Source organism: Lissotriton vulgaris, unplaced genomic scaffold (genome assembly GCF_964263255.1).
Source record: "Lissotriton vulgaris unplaced genomic scaffold, aLisVul1.2 SCAFFOLD_1587, whole genome shotgun sequence".
NCBI classification, from domain to species: domain Eukaryota; kingdom Metazoa; phylum Chordata; class Amphibia; order Caudata; family Salamandridae; genus Lissotriton; species Lissotriton vulgaris.
Genome location: NW_028255807.1, coordinates 298,278 through 311,772, shown reverse-complemented (window position 1 = coordinate 311,772; position 13,495 = coordinate 298,278). Strand labels below are relative to the sequence as shown.

General features: G+C 43.6%; 1 protein-coding gene across 2 annotated transcripts in view; it reads right to left on the bottom strand.

The window, feature by feature from the left end:
- The window catches only part of LTA4H (leukotriene A4 hydrolase), a 260,821-nt gene that overhangs the window by 88,030 nt on the left and 159,296 nt on the right, over positions 1–13,495 (bottom strand). For both annotated transcript variants that reach the window (XM_086952056.1, XM_086952055.1), the window contains exons 12-13: positions 6,934–7,078; positions 3,810–3,913 (exon numbers count right to left, since the gene is read on the bottom strand). In XM_086952056.1, the coding sequence (XP_086808182.1) occupies positions 3,810–3,913; positions 6,934–7,078 (249 nt within the window). The remainder of the gene's footprint in view (positions 1–3,809; positions 3,914–6,933; positions 7,079–13,495) is intronic.

The window sequence follows — 13,495 nt, the reverse complement described above, 5'->3', positions numbered from 1 at the left end:
ACTCAAAACATTTCTGTCATCACATCAATTGAGTTGAAAAGAATGTCAGTAGAGAGATAACCTAAAACAATGACCCTCGGACACTTTAGGCAGCAATCATTGTTTCACTCACATTGTCACTAACTTTGGAAAGGACTAGAAAGGTTATGTTATGATGCAGATGAAGGGACTAAATATAATTCGAATTGCTGGTTTCACAGATAATGGTGAATCGAATCAGAGCCTCCGGATATGGGGTTCCTTCTGTTTTCAGGCGTATCTGGAAACAGAAGGAACTCCATATCCGGAGGCTCCGATTTGATTATCTGTGAAACCAGCAATTAGAATTATATTAAGTCCCTTCATCTGCATCATAATGTAAATAAGATCACTATATACTTCTTTCAGCGCAGAAAGAATAGAATGTGACATCCGTTTACCTACAGACATTACTAATCCTTTTTGCGTTTCCAGAAGATGCATGTCCTTTGGACAATTAGCATACCCTTATTGAACTCACATCAGGATATCTTTCAGTATTTTGCGGCATAAACAGATGTCCCATCGTCATTTGTTTTTGAGATGATCTTCAAAATATCGTATTGTCCTTATTCGACTATGCACATCATATGTCTTCTATCTAAATTAAGAATTCATCAATTGCTTTCACTGTGGCCATCTTTCTGACGAAGGCACTTGGGCAGTGCCGAAACATGCGTAGAATTCCATCAGTCAATTGAATTTGTGCCACTCTTCTGATAGCGTTTTACAAATTTTGTTCCGATTAATTAATTCATGATAATATGTTATCATTATAACAATGTTTTTAATCTGTTTTCAGTATGGTTGTGAGTTTGTATGATGGATATGAAAGTGAATGAATTATTTAATATACATTTTTTTTCATGGTTCAAAAACGTAATAAATATTAACCTTTTGTATTTTTGATAAAGTGATCGTTGTCTATGGTTCTTTCTGACAATTATTACATATGCAGGAGTATCAAATGGTCTGCATTGTGGTTGCCTTATATCGGTACACTCATTGACTTTTTCCCTACTTTAAGGAACCTTATTAGGAACTGTGGGGGTCCTGTTCTTTACACTTGTTCTAGAGAAACAAACCAGCCGTGCTCTTACTGTGCTACCAGAATGAAGGTAATAGTTGTCCTTTGAACCGCGCTTTTTTCAGGAATTCTTTAGAAACCTCAGATGCAAAAATTGTCCACAAACCTTTTGCTTTCATGGTAACTGTGAAGTATCTGGATTATTTACCCGAACCTCTCTGGTGTGCAAGATCTTTTTTAGATTGTAATTTCCCCAGCAAGGAAGAAACTTCCTTTAGCAAGAGGTTTTTGTGGGGGGTGGTAGGTGGCAGATTTCTCCAGAAGATGTAGAATCTGAAGCACCCACTCATCACAAATGATCACTTTCCAACCCCAGCAAAAGTGGGAAACCCATCTCCAGACAAGAAATTGGAACTCAGAGTCAATTTTACACATTGGGCGTAGAGGATAAAAATGTGGTAGCCTGAACCTGGCCTTCTCTATAAACCCACTGCCTCATGGACAGTGAAGGTAATTAAAGCAGATGGATGACCTGATGGTATAATCTTCAAAACTTTCTGAATTTATGGTGAAATCGCCTTGCTGGAGAATCCAGCACCTGAATCAAGGCTGTAGCCGGCTCAGCAAGATTCGCTCTACAGTGCCAAATGCTTTCTCAGCAAAGAGGTGTTCCCCATCAAAAATCATCCCTAGCAACTTTGCCTGGATGTTACTAGGGGAGCCAGTGAATTTAAGGGTTGCACCTGCTGATCATAGGTATACATATAGAGTTACCCAGGTTATTTGTGGTGTCCATCCCGGTCTGGAACGCTTTGCTGTATCATGGTCGTCTTAAACAAAGGGACAGGGATTGCCACATGGATATGCTCTGGATGACTGAAGACTGCTAAATAAGTCACAGCCCAAAGGACACAGGAGTATCAAGCAAGCCAAGAGAAAGTTGGCATTTTTAGCTCAGAGGGGAAAAAATGCATCCAAACATTTGGATTCCCTGTTGAGGGTATTACAGTACGGTGGGTAGTAGGCTTATGCAGTGGAATAGATGCCTGAACTACTAGGTTCTTATGCACCAGTACCTAGCAAGTAAGTCCTAGGATCACTTAAGTTTCCTAGAAGCCACCAATACAACTCCTGGGTGGAACGGTGTTGTTCTCAAGGTGCTTTGTGTTCAATTAACAATGCATTATTGGAGTTGAAAAATACATCTGCTGACTAGGTGCCAGGGAAGACTTCAGTAAACAAACTGGACTGAGGTTACTTAATATGCAAATGTATCTGTAATGCCTCAGATGCCCTTTGAGTTACGGCCTAAAAACAAGATTGTTCCGCTGCTAATGGTTCCATCCACATTTGTGGTTTTTCAAAATTTGCTATTGGGTGAGGAGTCTAGCACACTGGTATTTCAAAGTACCATGAAAAGTGAGGCACCAATATTAAGATAAGGTGTCACTGTCAACATCCACATCCCTGAGAAGTACTCCTTGGAATAGCAGGGTAGTCAACTCTGAAACGTCACCAAAGTTGGAAAAATATCAATGGTTTCAGTCGGAGTGGTGTTCACCACTAGTGGCATTGCGGAGGAATACTATTGAAACGCTAAAATAACCATCTTTTTGACCTATGGCTTGTGCACACGTATCCTTCTCTGGAGTGAGTAGATACCAGTGGTGCTCTGGAACGCCAGGGGTAAAGGTAAGGATACAGCAAGGATCATGGATGTCTTCGCCATATAGGTTAGTGAGGCACTTTTTTTATATGTTCCTAACTCTGTTGCAAACAAACATTTCTGAGAAGTGGCTACTTTGCAGCTTCACAAATAGGCAGGTTAACGCTAGGAAACGGAATCTGTATATATGTTATTACAAAAAGGTAGGCAGTAGCCCTTTCTACTACAATACGACAATGGTTCTCAAACGTTTTAGAACCACAACCCACTTATAACAAACTTTCACGAATCGCCTACCTTTAAAAGACATGAGGGTGATTTTTTTAATGTAAGTAAAGCATCGTGTGATAGAGAATGGTCATTTATAGACAGCAAATCTTCAATTGAAATATCCACTACATTTGTACAGACCTGCAGTTTTACTGATAAAACTATATAGGACACAAATGATAATGTGTGGAAATCGGGGTTCTGTGAATGTTTATTATTTGTGCATCACAAACTGTGATTTTTTCCAATATACTTCAGAATTACACAATAAGTGCTTCATCATTATTTTCCGCACTGCAGGATAGATAAAAGTTAAATTACAGGTATTTACATTTGGTTGTGTATTGCAAAAAACAACATCCTAAATTGTCACATAATTCACTTTAACAAACTCATCTGACTTTGCAGTCAAAGAAAGAAAAGTAAACACTGCTGCCAGTGTTAAAGGAATAAAGCAGGCTGACATTTGATCTGTCTTTAAATCCCTAGCAAATGTGAGATTTTAAAGACAGCATTTTAAGGCATCTTTATTTATTGCTCTGACTTCAGGAACTCACCAGTGGGTTGTGATCCACAGTTTTGGAAACACTACTATAGTGAATTTTACTGACTATACTTATGTGTATGTTAACTGGTGCGCCAAAATATGCCACTACTGTTGCCCTCTACCACAAAATTTAATTCAGTATGTATGGAATGCAGATTAATATTTGAAAAAAGTTTTGCTATGAAATAGATTAGTAGTTGTGTTTTCTGAACGAGATGGCCAAGTTACTTTCTAAATGTTCTTTCTATACCAAATAAACGATTTGACGTCAACAGACCTACCTTGTCTTTAAAATATGTATACAGGAATGTCTTCCAATCATCTGTCACTACACTCCTGTAGGCAAATCTCTGAATGTATGCCTTCACAAATCCCAAAAAGACATCTAGAAACCAGAGCAACAGACAGAAAACAAGAGTACTTACATGTCACATACATCTGAAGCATAAATTCTGCAAGTGTGCAAAACAGCATCAAAGAATATTTCATTCAAAATAATCACGTCATCAGTGTGCACCCAAATGCACATCAACAGAAAACTAAACATTTTACTTTTATTATTTCCTGGTTTTAAAATGCCTTACAACTTCAGTTGGTACAACACTTCAGTAAACTAATGCACCCACTGCAGCAATCATTTGTAACCATACGGTCATAAGTTGTAGTTACAGCTTGCCCACTTGATCTCACACTCTTAAGAGTGTGAGACAATGGATCTATGGGGAAATAAAGAAAGTTATTACCTAGACCTGGTTACAAAAAAATCGTTTTTTCATTTATAGAGGTCACCACTGCTACGTTTACTGTTATTTGGCAGAGTGTCCTTTTTTGGACCCCTTCCCCTTCACCACACAAAATGTTTGATTGTTTTGAATTCCATTTCAAGGTAATATATTTCTTGGTTAAAGTGTTGAGCTTTTTGCATAATGCCCGATACAATGAATATGGAAGAGTGAAACAGGCAGTCATTGCAGCAATATAGGCTTAAGTTATTTACTACAGCATTGGTAATAACCCCGTAAAGCAGAGATCCAAATAACAGATTCAATCATAAAATGCTGGAAGTTTTAATGGATGGCACTGCGTCAAGTGGTCAAGGGTGGAACGGATAAAAGACAACGTTCGGAACAGTTTTATTGAAGAGGATTTGGTAGGTAGACGTCTGAAGGGAGGAGTTACTGTTACCATCTATTGGTGAGGAATGCAGGACAAACCGCTTTATGAAGCAATGTTCATCCTCAATGTGACCGGAAATATGCTCTAGAGCAGCTTTATCAACCAGGCACCTAACAGGTCCTAGGAGGGTCAGAAGTGAGAGGCGTTAAACTGAGGGTTTGGAAAGCTATAGCTTTGGCCATCAGTTGTGTCATCAGGGTGTCGCAGGCATCTAGCCTCAGATGGGGTGGCATATAGGGAAATTTGAGCCTCACAGACTGACTAGCCATACCCTTATGTCTGCAGTTCTTTGATACAAGTGTCTATGGCCAACTAACCAACAGAGAACCCCAATGTTTGAAGCCGATGGTTCAGTGTCTCTGTTGATGCCAGGGTGCGTCAGAGTTTACGAACATTTATGTGCGCATATACTTTATAGCTATCTTCAGTTCTTTAAAATAAGTGCTTATAACTGCATTTTGTTCTGAAATTGTTTCATCTATCTTTGCCATTTTTCCACTCAATTCTGAGGTAGCTCTATACTGCCTCCTTTGAATTTTCAGTATTGATTGTTCCAATACATGAAAAGGGAAGGAAGGTGAAGTTTCTCTACCTTGACTATATCTGGCCCTCACTGTAGACCTTAAGGGTAGTTTCTCTTTCAAATAATAGAAAGGATAGTGTTGGAAGATGTATGGAAACTGCACAGTGAGAGATAGTTATTGGTGCTTTTGTTACTGCAAAGCTGATGAGCGGAATAACTGCCTGTGTATTAATTAGTATCATAGTATCTGGTGTTTCTGCTTCTCTATTACAGGGGATACGTCCACACCCTTTTCTTTTATTGGGTTTGTCAGATTCAATTGAGCTGCCAGAATTAAAAATATATTACATTTAATGTTATTGTAAGGTATGTATGAAAGACTAACATTTTAATAAAGGGTGTCAATTAAGTATGTGATACCATTATATCAGCGCCATCATTATTTAAAATGATTTTTTATTAAAAAAGATATTTGTGCGACTATGAAGATCCTAAAGAAGAAAGAAAATGAGGTTTTATTTAAAAGCTTCAGTATGAGACACATGGACTACATTTACCGTAATGTACGCATTGGTCAATGTGAAGATCAGATATATGCATTAGTTCACAATAAATGGCAATTTATTTTTAAATTATGTTTACATTACATGCATAATTGGATTCAAATTGTTAACATGTCTGAAGCACTTATTTATTATAGGCATTTTGTTATTCAATTATAATATTATGCATTTACATAACACTTTCAGTAACTTTAGAGTATAAAATACAGAGGCTAAAGTGTTTGGTGGAAACTTCACACTATTTCGGGCTAGAAGGTGCATTCAATTAATTCTGCCATGGGGTAAGCTTGTTAAGCAGTGGCTCAGTACTTTCCCCCCCCAACCTGTAGCTGCAGCCTCCTGTCTCCTTGTGGCCAGATTTACATTGGTGAAGGAAAGTCTACAACTGCTTCCCAATTTCTTCCACGGAACGTTCTGTCGTACATGTATTCTTTGCTGTATCCTGCACCAAAGTTGGTTTTGGTAGCCTCAGGGACATTCATGCAGGACTTACCAAACAGTCTGCCATGTTATCTAATTCTCCGCAAAAACGTCCAGTGCTTGGTCACTAAATTTATATTACCCCTTCCCTCCAACCTCCTCTTGTGGCTCCTTGGAAGACATTGTGGCTTCTATTTCCCCTACCTTAACAGATAGATTTTCCCAGAGCTCTGCAGCTGAAACTTAAGTAATTTCCTGGAATGTATGAGGTCAACGTTGGCTATCATTACAGCAATGGCTATTTGGGACTCTAGCGTAGTCTGAGTTTGTGTTTTGGTGCTTAGGAATTGCCAATGGCAACAAACCATTATTTCAAGAAATTAAAAGGTAGGTAAATCATATTTTGCGTTTCATAATTTGAGATTTGGTATTTGTCCCACATTACGAAATAGCAAAAAAAAATCTCACATCAGGCTCATTGTTTTTTTTTTCAGTGCAATTTCAACTCAGGAGAAAAAGGCGGAGGCATAATCAATGCACATATCTTATTAAACCCACCACAAAGGAAGTTCTTTTGAAAACTTTACCAGCTTAGACTGTCTTGTAAAGTTATTAATCAGTTCCCAACTTAATAAGGAAACTTAGACTTCGAGACTAACATTTTGCTAATTTGAGTTTGTTCTAGGTAGACAGACAACTTAAGTAAATCTGAATAGTTCTTACCTGGTCCACCAAGAAGCCCTTCCAAGTAAAAGAGTAAAGCAAACCCTTTCTCGTAAGGGACAGAAGAATATGCAGCGTCTGGGTCGACATCCTTTAGATCAGGGATCAAATTAGTGACAGGATTGGTAGCTCCAAATGTATTTATCTGTAGCAAAAATTGAAAATAAGAACATACCTCGAAATCAGACACAGCTTGATGTGTAATTCAAAACAACTTAGCCATTTGAAACTAGAGATATCTACTGCCCTCAAAACACCCCAACTCCATCCATTCTGGTGTAGGGTGTCTTATATGTGTGATGTTTCAGTCAATGTGTATGCAAAAGGTCTCTTAGGGATGGTCATAATACACATTATTCCGGCTGAATGACAGGTTTGGTGCAGAGAGGGATCATCCGATGAAATTTTCGGCATGTGAGCCTGACCGTTTTTTCTTCTTAGAGTTAGACGTTGACAACTGAGCCAGAGAGGCTTAGCTGAAAGGAGCTCCTGATGAGTTACATAAAGGTTTTTCGCTTACTGAAATGGTGGGCCCGGGGCACTACGATGGCTTATGTATACGATTATTATATAGTTAAAAACTATGCAATATTCAACTGCCTATCATAACCGGCAGTGTTGGCACACATGTGTATTTTGATTAAAAGCCCAAAGGCACACAAATGATGCACCAATTAAAATAAGGCCATAAAGTAGCTTTACTTTAAGGTTGCTCTTGGGATCCAAGGCTGAAACAAAGCACAAAATATGAGATAGTGAACGTACACCAAGGATACAGTTTAATATTTAACTTCGTATAGCAGGACATATTTTACATCGAATGATTAAGTTACCTATACTGTGAAAGAAGAAAGACGTACTTTTTCATAACATATGGTCAAAAAAAGGAAAATCATTCAATAGAATTTGCTCAATTCTTTGCACTAGTAGAGAATAAAAAGCCCTGAAAGGTAATAAAAAGAAGGCAGCATGTATTTAAGCACAAACAGATGTTGCAGAATTAGCACGAGAGTAGAAGAAATGGCATTATTCACATTTTAATGTCAGCACAATGAAGGGTTCTGGGACAAACAGCAGATTTGTCCCAGGGCATGGGAGGAAAAGTAAGAGTTATTAGAATTCACAAAGCTAATAGTCATACTAAAATAGTTCCATTAACACAACCAACAAAAATGGCATAAGGAGAACGTAAGCAGAAAGGAGTAAAAGTATTATGCATCCACGGGATTTGTTATTCAAATAGACTTGTTGCTGTGGGCATTGTCAGAGTGGATGGGTACTATTAGTTTTGGGGTCTTGCCTTAAACACGTTCCCGTCTATCTCTTTTACAAGTTGGTAAACCAGCAGGGGCATGGCTTAGCCAGCTGCAATATGGCCGCACCTTGAGTGGGCTCTGCCGGCCAAGCCTTGAATCCGCCATTATCCTCTGGACTTGCGTGTTCCCGCGACACGCACAACGACCCGCTTCATCAGCGGTTACTCACGCCACTGTGCAGAGAACGGGCGCCCGGGACGCTGCCGGGGCCTGCAAGAGCGGGCGGAGCCGATCGGGTGGAAGACACAGCGGCAGTGAGACGGCATTGCAGCGGGTCGCTTTGGCCAGGCGTATGCCCCTTCTCTGGTGTCCGGCGCCGACAGACTGTCTGCAGTGGCCCTCACAGACGGCAGGTTAGTGCGGCACATACCGTAGTGGTTGTCTATGGCAAAGCGGGGGCACATGTGCACCGTACCAAGGGCCCGAGGGCCGCGCTTTGTAGCGGGGGCCTTGGCCTCCCCCTGGGGGTCCAGGGTCTCCCTCTGCGTGCCCTGGGCTCTACAACGGGGCGCTGCATCCCCTTTGTCTCTTTGCTGCAGCTAACCTTCCAGGTTTGGCCCACTCCTTAGGGCCTGTGGCAGCGGCCTGGTGAGACATCGGAGGTGGAACCGGGCGCGCTCGGAGGCCTTTCAGCGACTGGCCTTAGGGTGGCTCCGCACCCCTCAGGGCACATCCAGGGCTGGCGCTCGCCTCAGCCTTGCCCCTCATTACACCTCGTGTTTTGGCCAGCAGGGGGGAGTAAAGTTTTATTCAAACAGTATTGTTAGATTTCAAGTTAGTGAGGTCCTTACCTGCTGCAGTCCAAAGTGTGGATTGAGCCTGTCTGTCTCCTAGGAGATTGTGAACAGGAGAAGCAGCTTCCAACTCCCTGGCCAGCAAACCTTGTCCGAGGTCGCTGGAACTTTATATGGTCTGCTAGTGGTTGGCACATGTGTACATTGATTGGTGGTTGTATCTGGTGTTTCTAGGTTTGAGGGTTCCGATTGGTTTCTGGGTCTGTGTCTCAATCATTGTAGGGTTGGGACTAGGGCTAGGGTTAGGATTTCTATTGGAAGTAGGGACTAGGGCTTCCTAGGTTATTGGTTGTTGGGAGTAGGGTGGGACTAGGGCTAGGGTTAGACCTTGGTTGCTCGACTAGTTTTGGGACTAAGAGTAGGGTTAGGCTTTCTATTGGAAGTAGGGACTAGGGCTACCTGTGCCATTGGTTGCATGGACTTGTTTTGGGACTACTGGTAGGGCTAGGGCATTGGACGTAGAGATCAGGGTTTTTGAAATGATTGGGTGCTTGGACTAGGGCTAAGGTTGGCTGTAAGGTCCTGGTCTCCTATTGGTTCTAGATTTTAGGGCTAGTGTTGTGATTGGATAGTGTTAGGGCTAGGGTTCCCATTGGCTGAAGGGGTCACCTGATTACTAGGGCTATAAAAAAGGCCAGGCTTAGGGCGTCTCAGCCCGGGCATCGAGGCTAAGGGCAGAGAGGACAAGGGAAGTTGCCTGTAGAGGCTGTTCGAGACTGGTCGGGACTAGGGCCAGAAATGCTGCCCTTATTCTCATTTAGCAATACCCAAAACTCCTTTTTACTCATCCAAAAGCCTCCTCCTATTGCTAAGATCTAAAAAAAAACACAAAAAAAACACTTTTATCCCTCCACTATCCTTTTCAATCGAATTTAACAGACTAACATGTTCACTTCCAAATTCCATATTAAACTATACTAACATACTACCCAAATAACTGAATAACAGATCCACTACTCAAATTACTTCATATTTTTTTACTATACTAATTTTCAACAGTAATCCTTTATGGGTTCCGGAGTGGCGTGCTATTCGCCAGAAAAGCGATTCAACACCCATCAGGGGTAGCAAGTGCTATATGAATGCAAATCTTTCTTTCCCTTTTATCCCTCCGCTATCCTTCTCACTCCAAGTAACTGACTAATATCCACCACTGAAATTACTTCATATTTCACCATATCAATTCACCACTAATCCTTTGTAGGCTTCATGAATAGCGTGCGTCAACAAGCGCTATGTAATACAAACCTTTGTCCTCCTCTATCCTTCTGCTATCATTCCAAATCCGAATAACTGACTAACCTATCCACCACTTAAAAAGTACTTGCATGTTTCACTATACTAATTCAACACTAATCCTCTATGGGTCCCGGAGTAGCATCCTACTCGCCGAAAAAGCGCTTCGGCACCTCGTCAGGGGTAGTAAGCGCTATATAAATGCAATTACAGTGCCTGACAATTCTTTACTGGAAGGGTGGCGACGTACATCTTGATGGGCGTGAGGGGACTTGTGTTTCCGGCTCTCGAGGCTCATGGTCTCATATCGACCTATGGCTCACCACTAGAAATGTCACATCCTGGACCAGGTTAGTGGATCATATGGCCCATACTGTCTTCGACTAGTCCCCCGTCCGATTTCGGTTGCGTCTCACACTGCACCGGATTTATCTTGACCCTTGCTTCCAAACACTGTTCGCGACGCGGCTTTCCCCAAGGAGATTTGAGCCGCCATAATCGCCTACTTTGAAAACATTGGCTCGGTGGATTCTCCCTCAACACTCTGGGAGGCATTTAAGGCTGTAATCCGGGGGAATGTATCGCCAAGCAGTGTGGGGTGCTGAGATCCATTCACCGCACCCTTGAGCATCTTGAGAATGAGATAAAACCTTGGACCACATGCAGTCCCAAGATCCCAGCCCAACCACCCTCTCACTGATCAGAACCAAAATCACGGACTTCCACTAGGAGGCAGATAGAGAGCTCACTTTCCTGGACAGAGGAGCGTGCTCGCCGCTACGGCGACACCCTGCAAACACTTGCCAACCTTCTTAGGCAACCACATGCTTCTTCATATATTACGTCCGTGCAAGACAAGGACTCTGGCAGGACGACGTCCCCCTTGGAGGTCATTGCCAGTACCTCCACCTTTTACTCGCAGTTGTACACCGCTGGTGAGGCTCCCCGCGTGAGGTCCTGATCCAATATTTCGACAATATTTAGCTCCTTTGACTGAGTAACAATCACCAGGCCTATCTTGATGAGCCGTTCACTCAGGAGGAGATATACGCAGTTATCGCTGGACTCCCGGGTGATAAGGCCCCCGGATGGCCTCAGCCCAGCATTCTATAAACAATATCTCTCCACGTCCCACACTTGGCCGCCATGTACAATGATTCGCTTAAGAGCGGTTGCTGATCTCACTCCCCCCTCTCTGTCTCTGCGTGAGGCCCTTCTCCCCCTTCTGTTGAAACCAGACAAATTTCCAGAGAGCTGTAATTCATACCGTCCTCTGTCCCTTAGTAATATGGATAATAAAATCGACGCCAAGCTGCTGGCCACCCGCCTTCTCCCGCTCATGTCCCTGATCGCTCGTCCGGATCAGTCCAGCTTTATCCCTGGGTGCGCCACCGTCCACAATCTCAGCACCATTTTTCCGTCCTCCACAAAATAAACCCAACCTTCCCAGCTGTGGCTGAATTGTTAGATGCTACCAAGGCTTTTGACACTCTTGAGTGGCCCTTCCTTTTTTATCTCCTTCCCAGTTTGGGCTTCAGTCCAGATTTTGTTTGCATGATTCGCCTGCTCTACATGTTCCCCACGGCCCGCCTCAAAATAAACGGGCAGGTCACTGATTCCCTCCCCATTTCAAGAGACCAGGCAGGGGGTGTCCTCTTTCCTCCCTGCTTTTTGCCACTGCCATGGAGCCTTTGGGGGCTCGTCTCCGTCAGAACCACACCCAGCGTGGCATAGGCTTCTCGGCTCGGGCCCTTGTCCCTTCTATGTATGCGAACGACGTCACAATCTACGTCCGGGATCCCCAGGTAAATCTTGCACCAATTACGCGGGTGGTGCCTCAGTTCGGCTGTCTGGAGTCCAAGTCAACTGGAGCAAGTCAGTCTTTTTCCCCCTAACAAATGCTACAACACCTTTTACTCTGGATTACCCCTTTGTCTGGGCTTCTGGACCCACTCGTTGCCTCAGCATATGGCTAAGTAGGGATGTGGACGAACTTTGGAGGGCGAATTTTGGTCGGACGATGATTTGGCTGGAGCCGAAGACCCGTGTATGGCATAAACTCCCCTGGTCACTGGTGGGACGCATCACCAATGACAAGATGGTGGTGCTCGAAAATTCTTATATCTCTTTCTAAACATTCCGGTCTCTCAATTTTTCCGCAAACTATGCTTCAACATTACAACTATGATCTGGGCTCGGCGCCAGCCTCGTATTGCCTACTATATTCACTCTACCCGTGGTTCGTGGCAGAATGGGCGCACCGGATTTTAAACTATGCGCTGTGTGCCCAGGCTAGCTTCCTCCACTTCTGGCTCCATCCTGTGCCCTTCCAGCCCCACGTGGTGGTCGAGGCGGACCTAGTTGCCCCCTGGCCACTCCACACTTTTCATCCAGCCTCAGCCCCCAAGGGGAGAGATAGACACGGTGGAGTGCCTGCGATGTGCTTGGAATGGGCTGCGCAGGTACACTGACGCCGCCATACTTTATGCCCCGCCATGCCTCTTGTCAATAGCCCGGCAGTTCCCCCACTGCAGACAAATGGAATGGCCCGCCACGCTGCCTACTTAGGACTCCACACCCTGGCAGACATATACCGGGACAACACATTTTTCGGTGCCCGTGACAACGCTACATCAATGGATAGGTTACTATACTAACAGATTAGAGGGACCTACAAGGATGCCAACCCCGCGGTCCCTCAGGCCCCCCCAGCCAATGCCGCCCTCGAAAGGGTTCACACCTCCACCTCTCCGCGCAAGTTGATCACTCGACTCTACACTCTCATTAGTTGCTTCCTCTATTAGTACCGAGCGCGCCCGTGGAGCGCAGACTTCGGCACGGATATCCCCCTAGTCCAATGGCTGTACTGTTATAATCAGAACACGCACCTCTCTCCCAACTAATGTCTGCGCCTCATTCATTTTAAAGATCTGCATAGGCTCTATCGCTCTCCCATGTCTTTATTTAAGATAGGTCCCAAGGACCACGATAGATATGCACACTGCTCTGCTCCTGGTGCAGATTTTGCCCACTAAGCCTGGTTATGACCCAGGGTCTCCTTTTGGGAGGGGGTGTGCGCAACCATCAGCGATATTACACTCTAGCACCTCACTTCGGACCCCCCTGGTTTGCCTCCTGGGATATGTCAAACCTACTTCTGATGCCGTTTGTAAGCTCACGGCAATACTATTGGTGCTGGCCAAGCGAAGGGTGTCC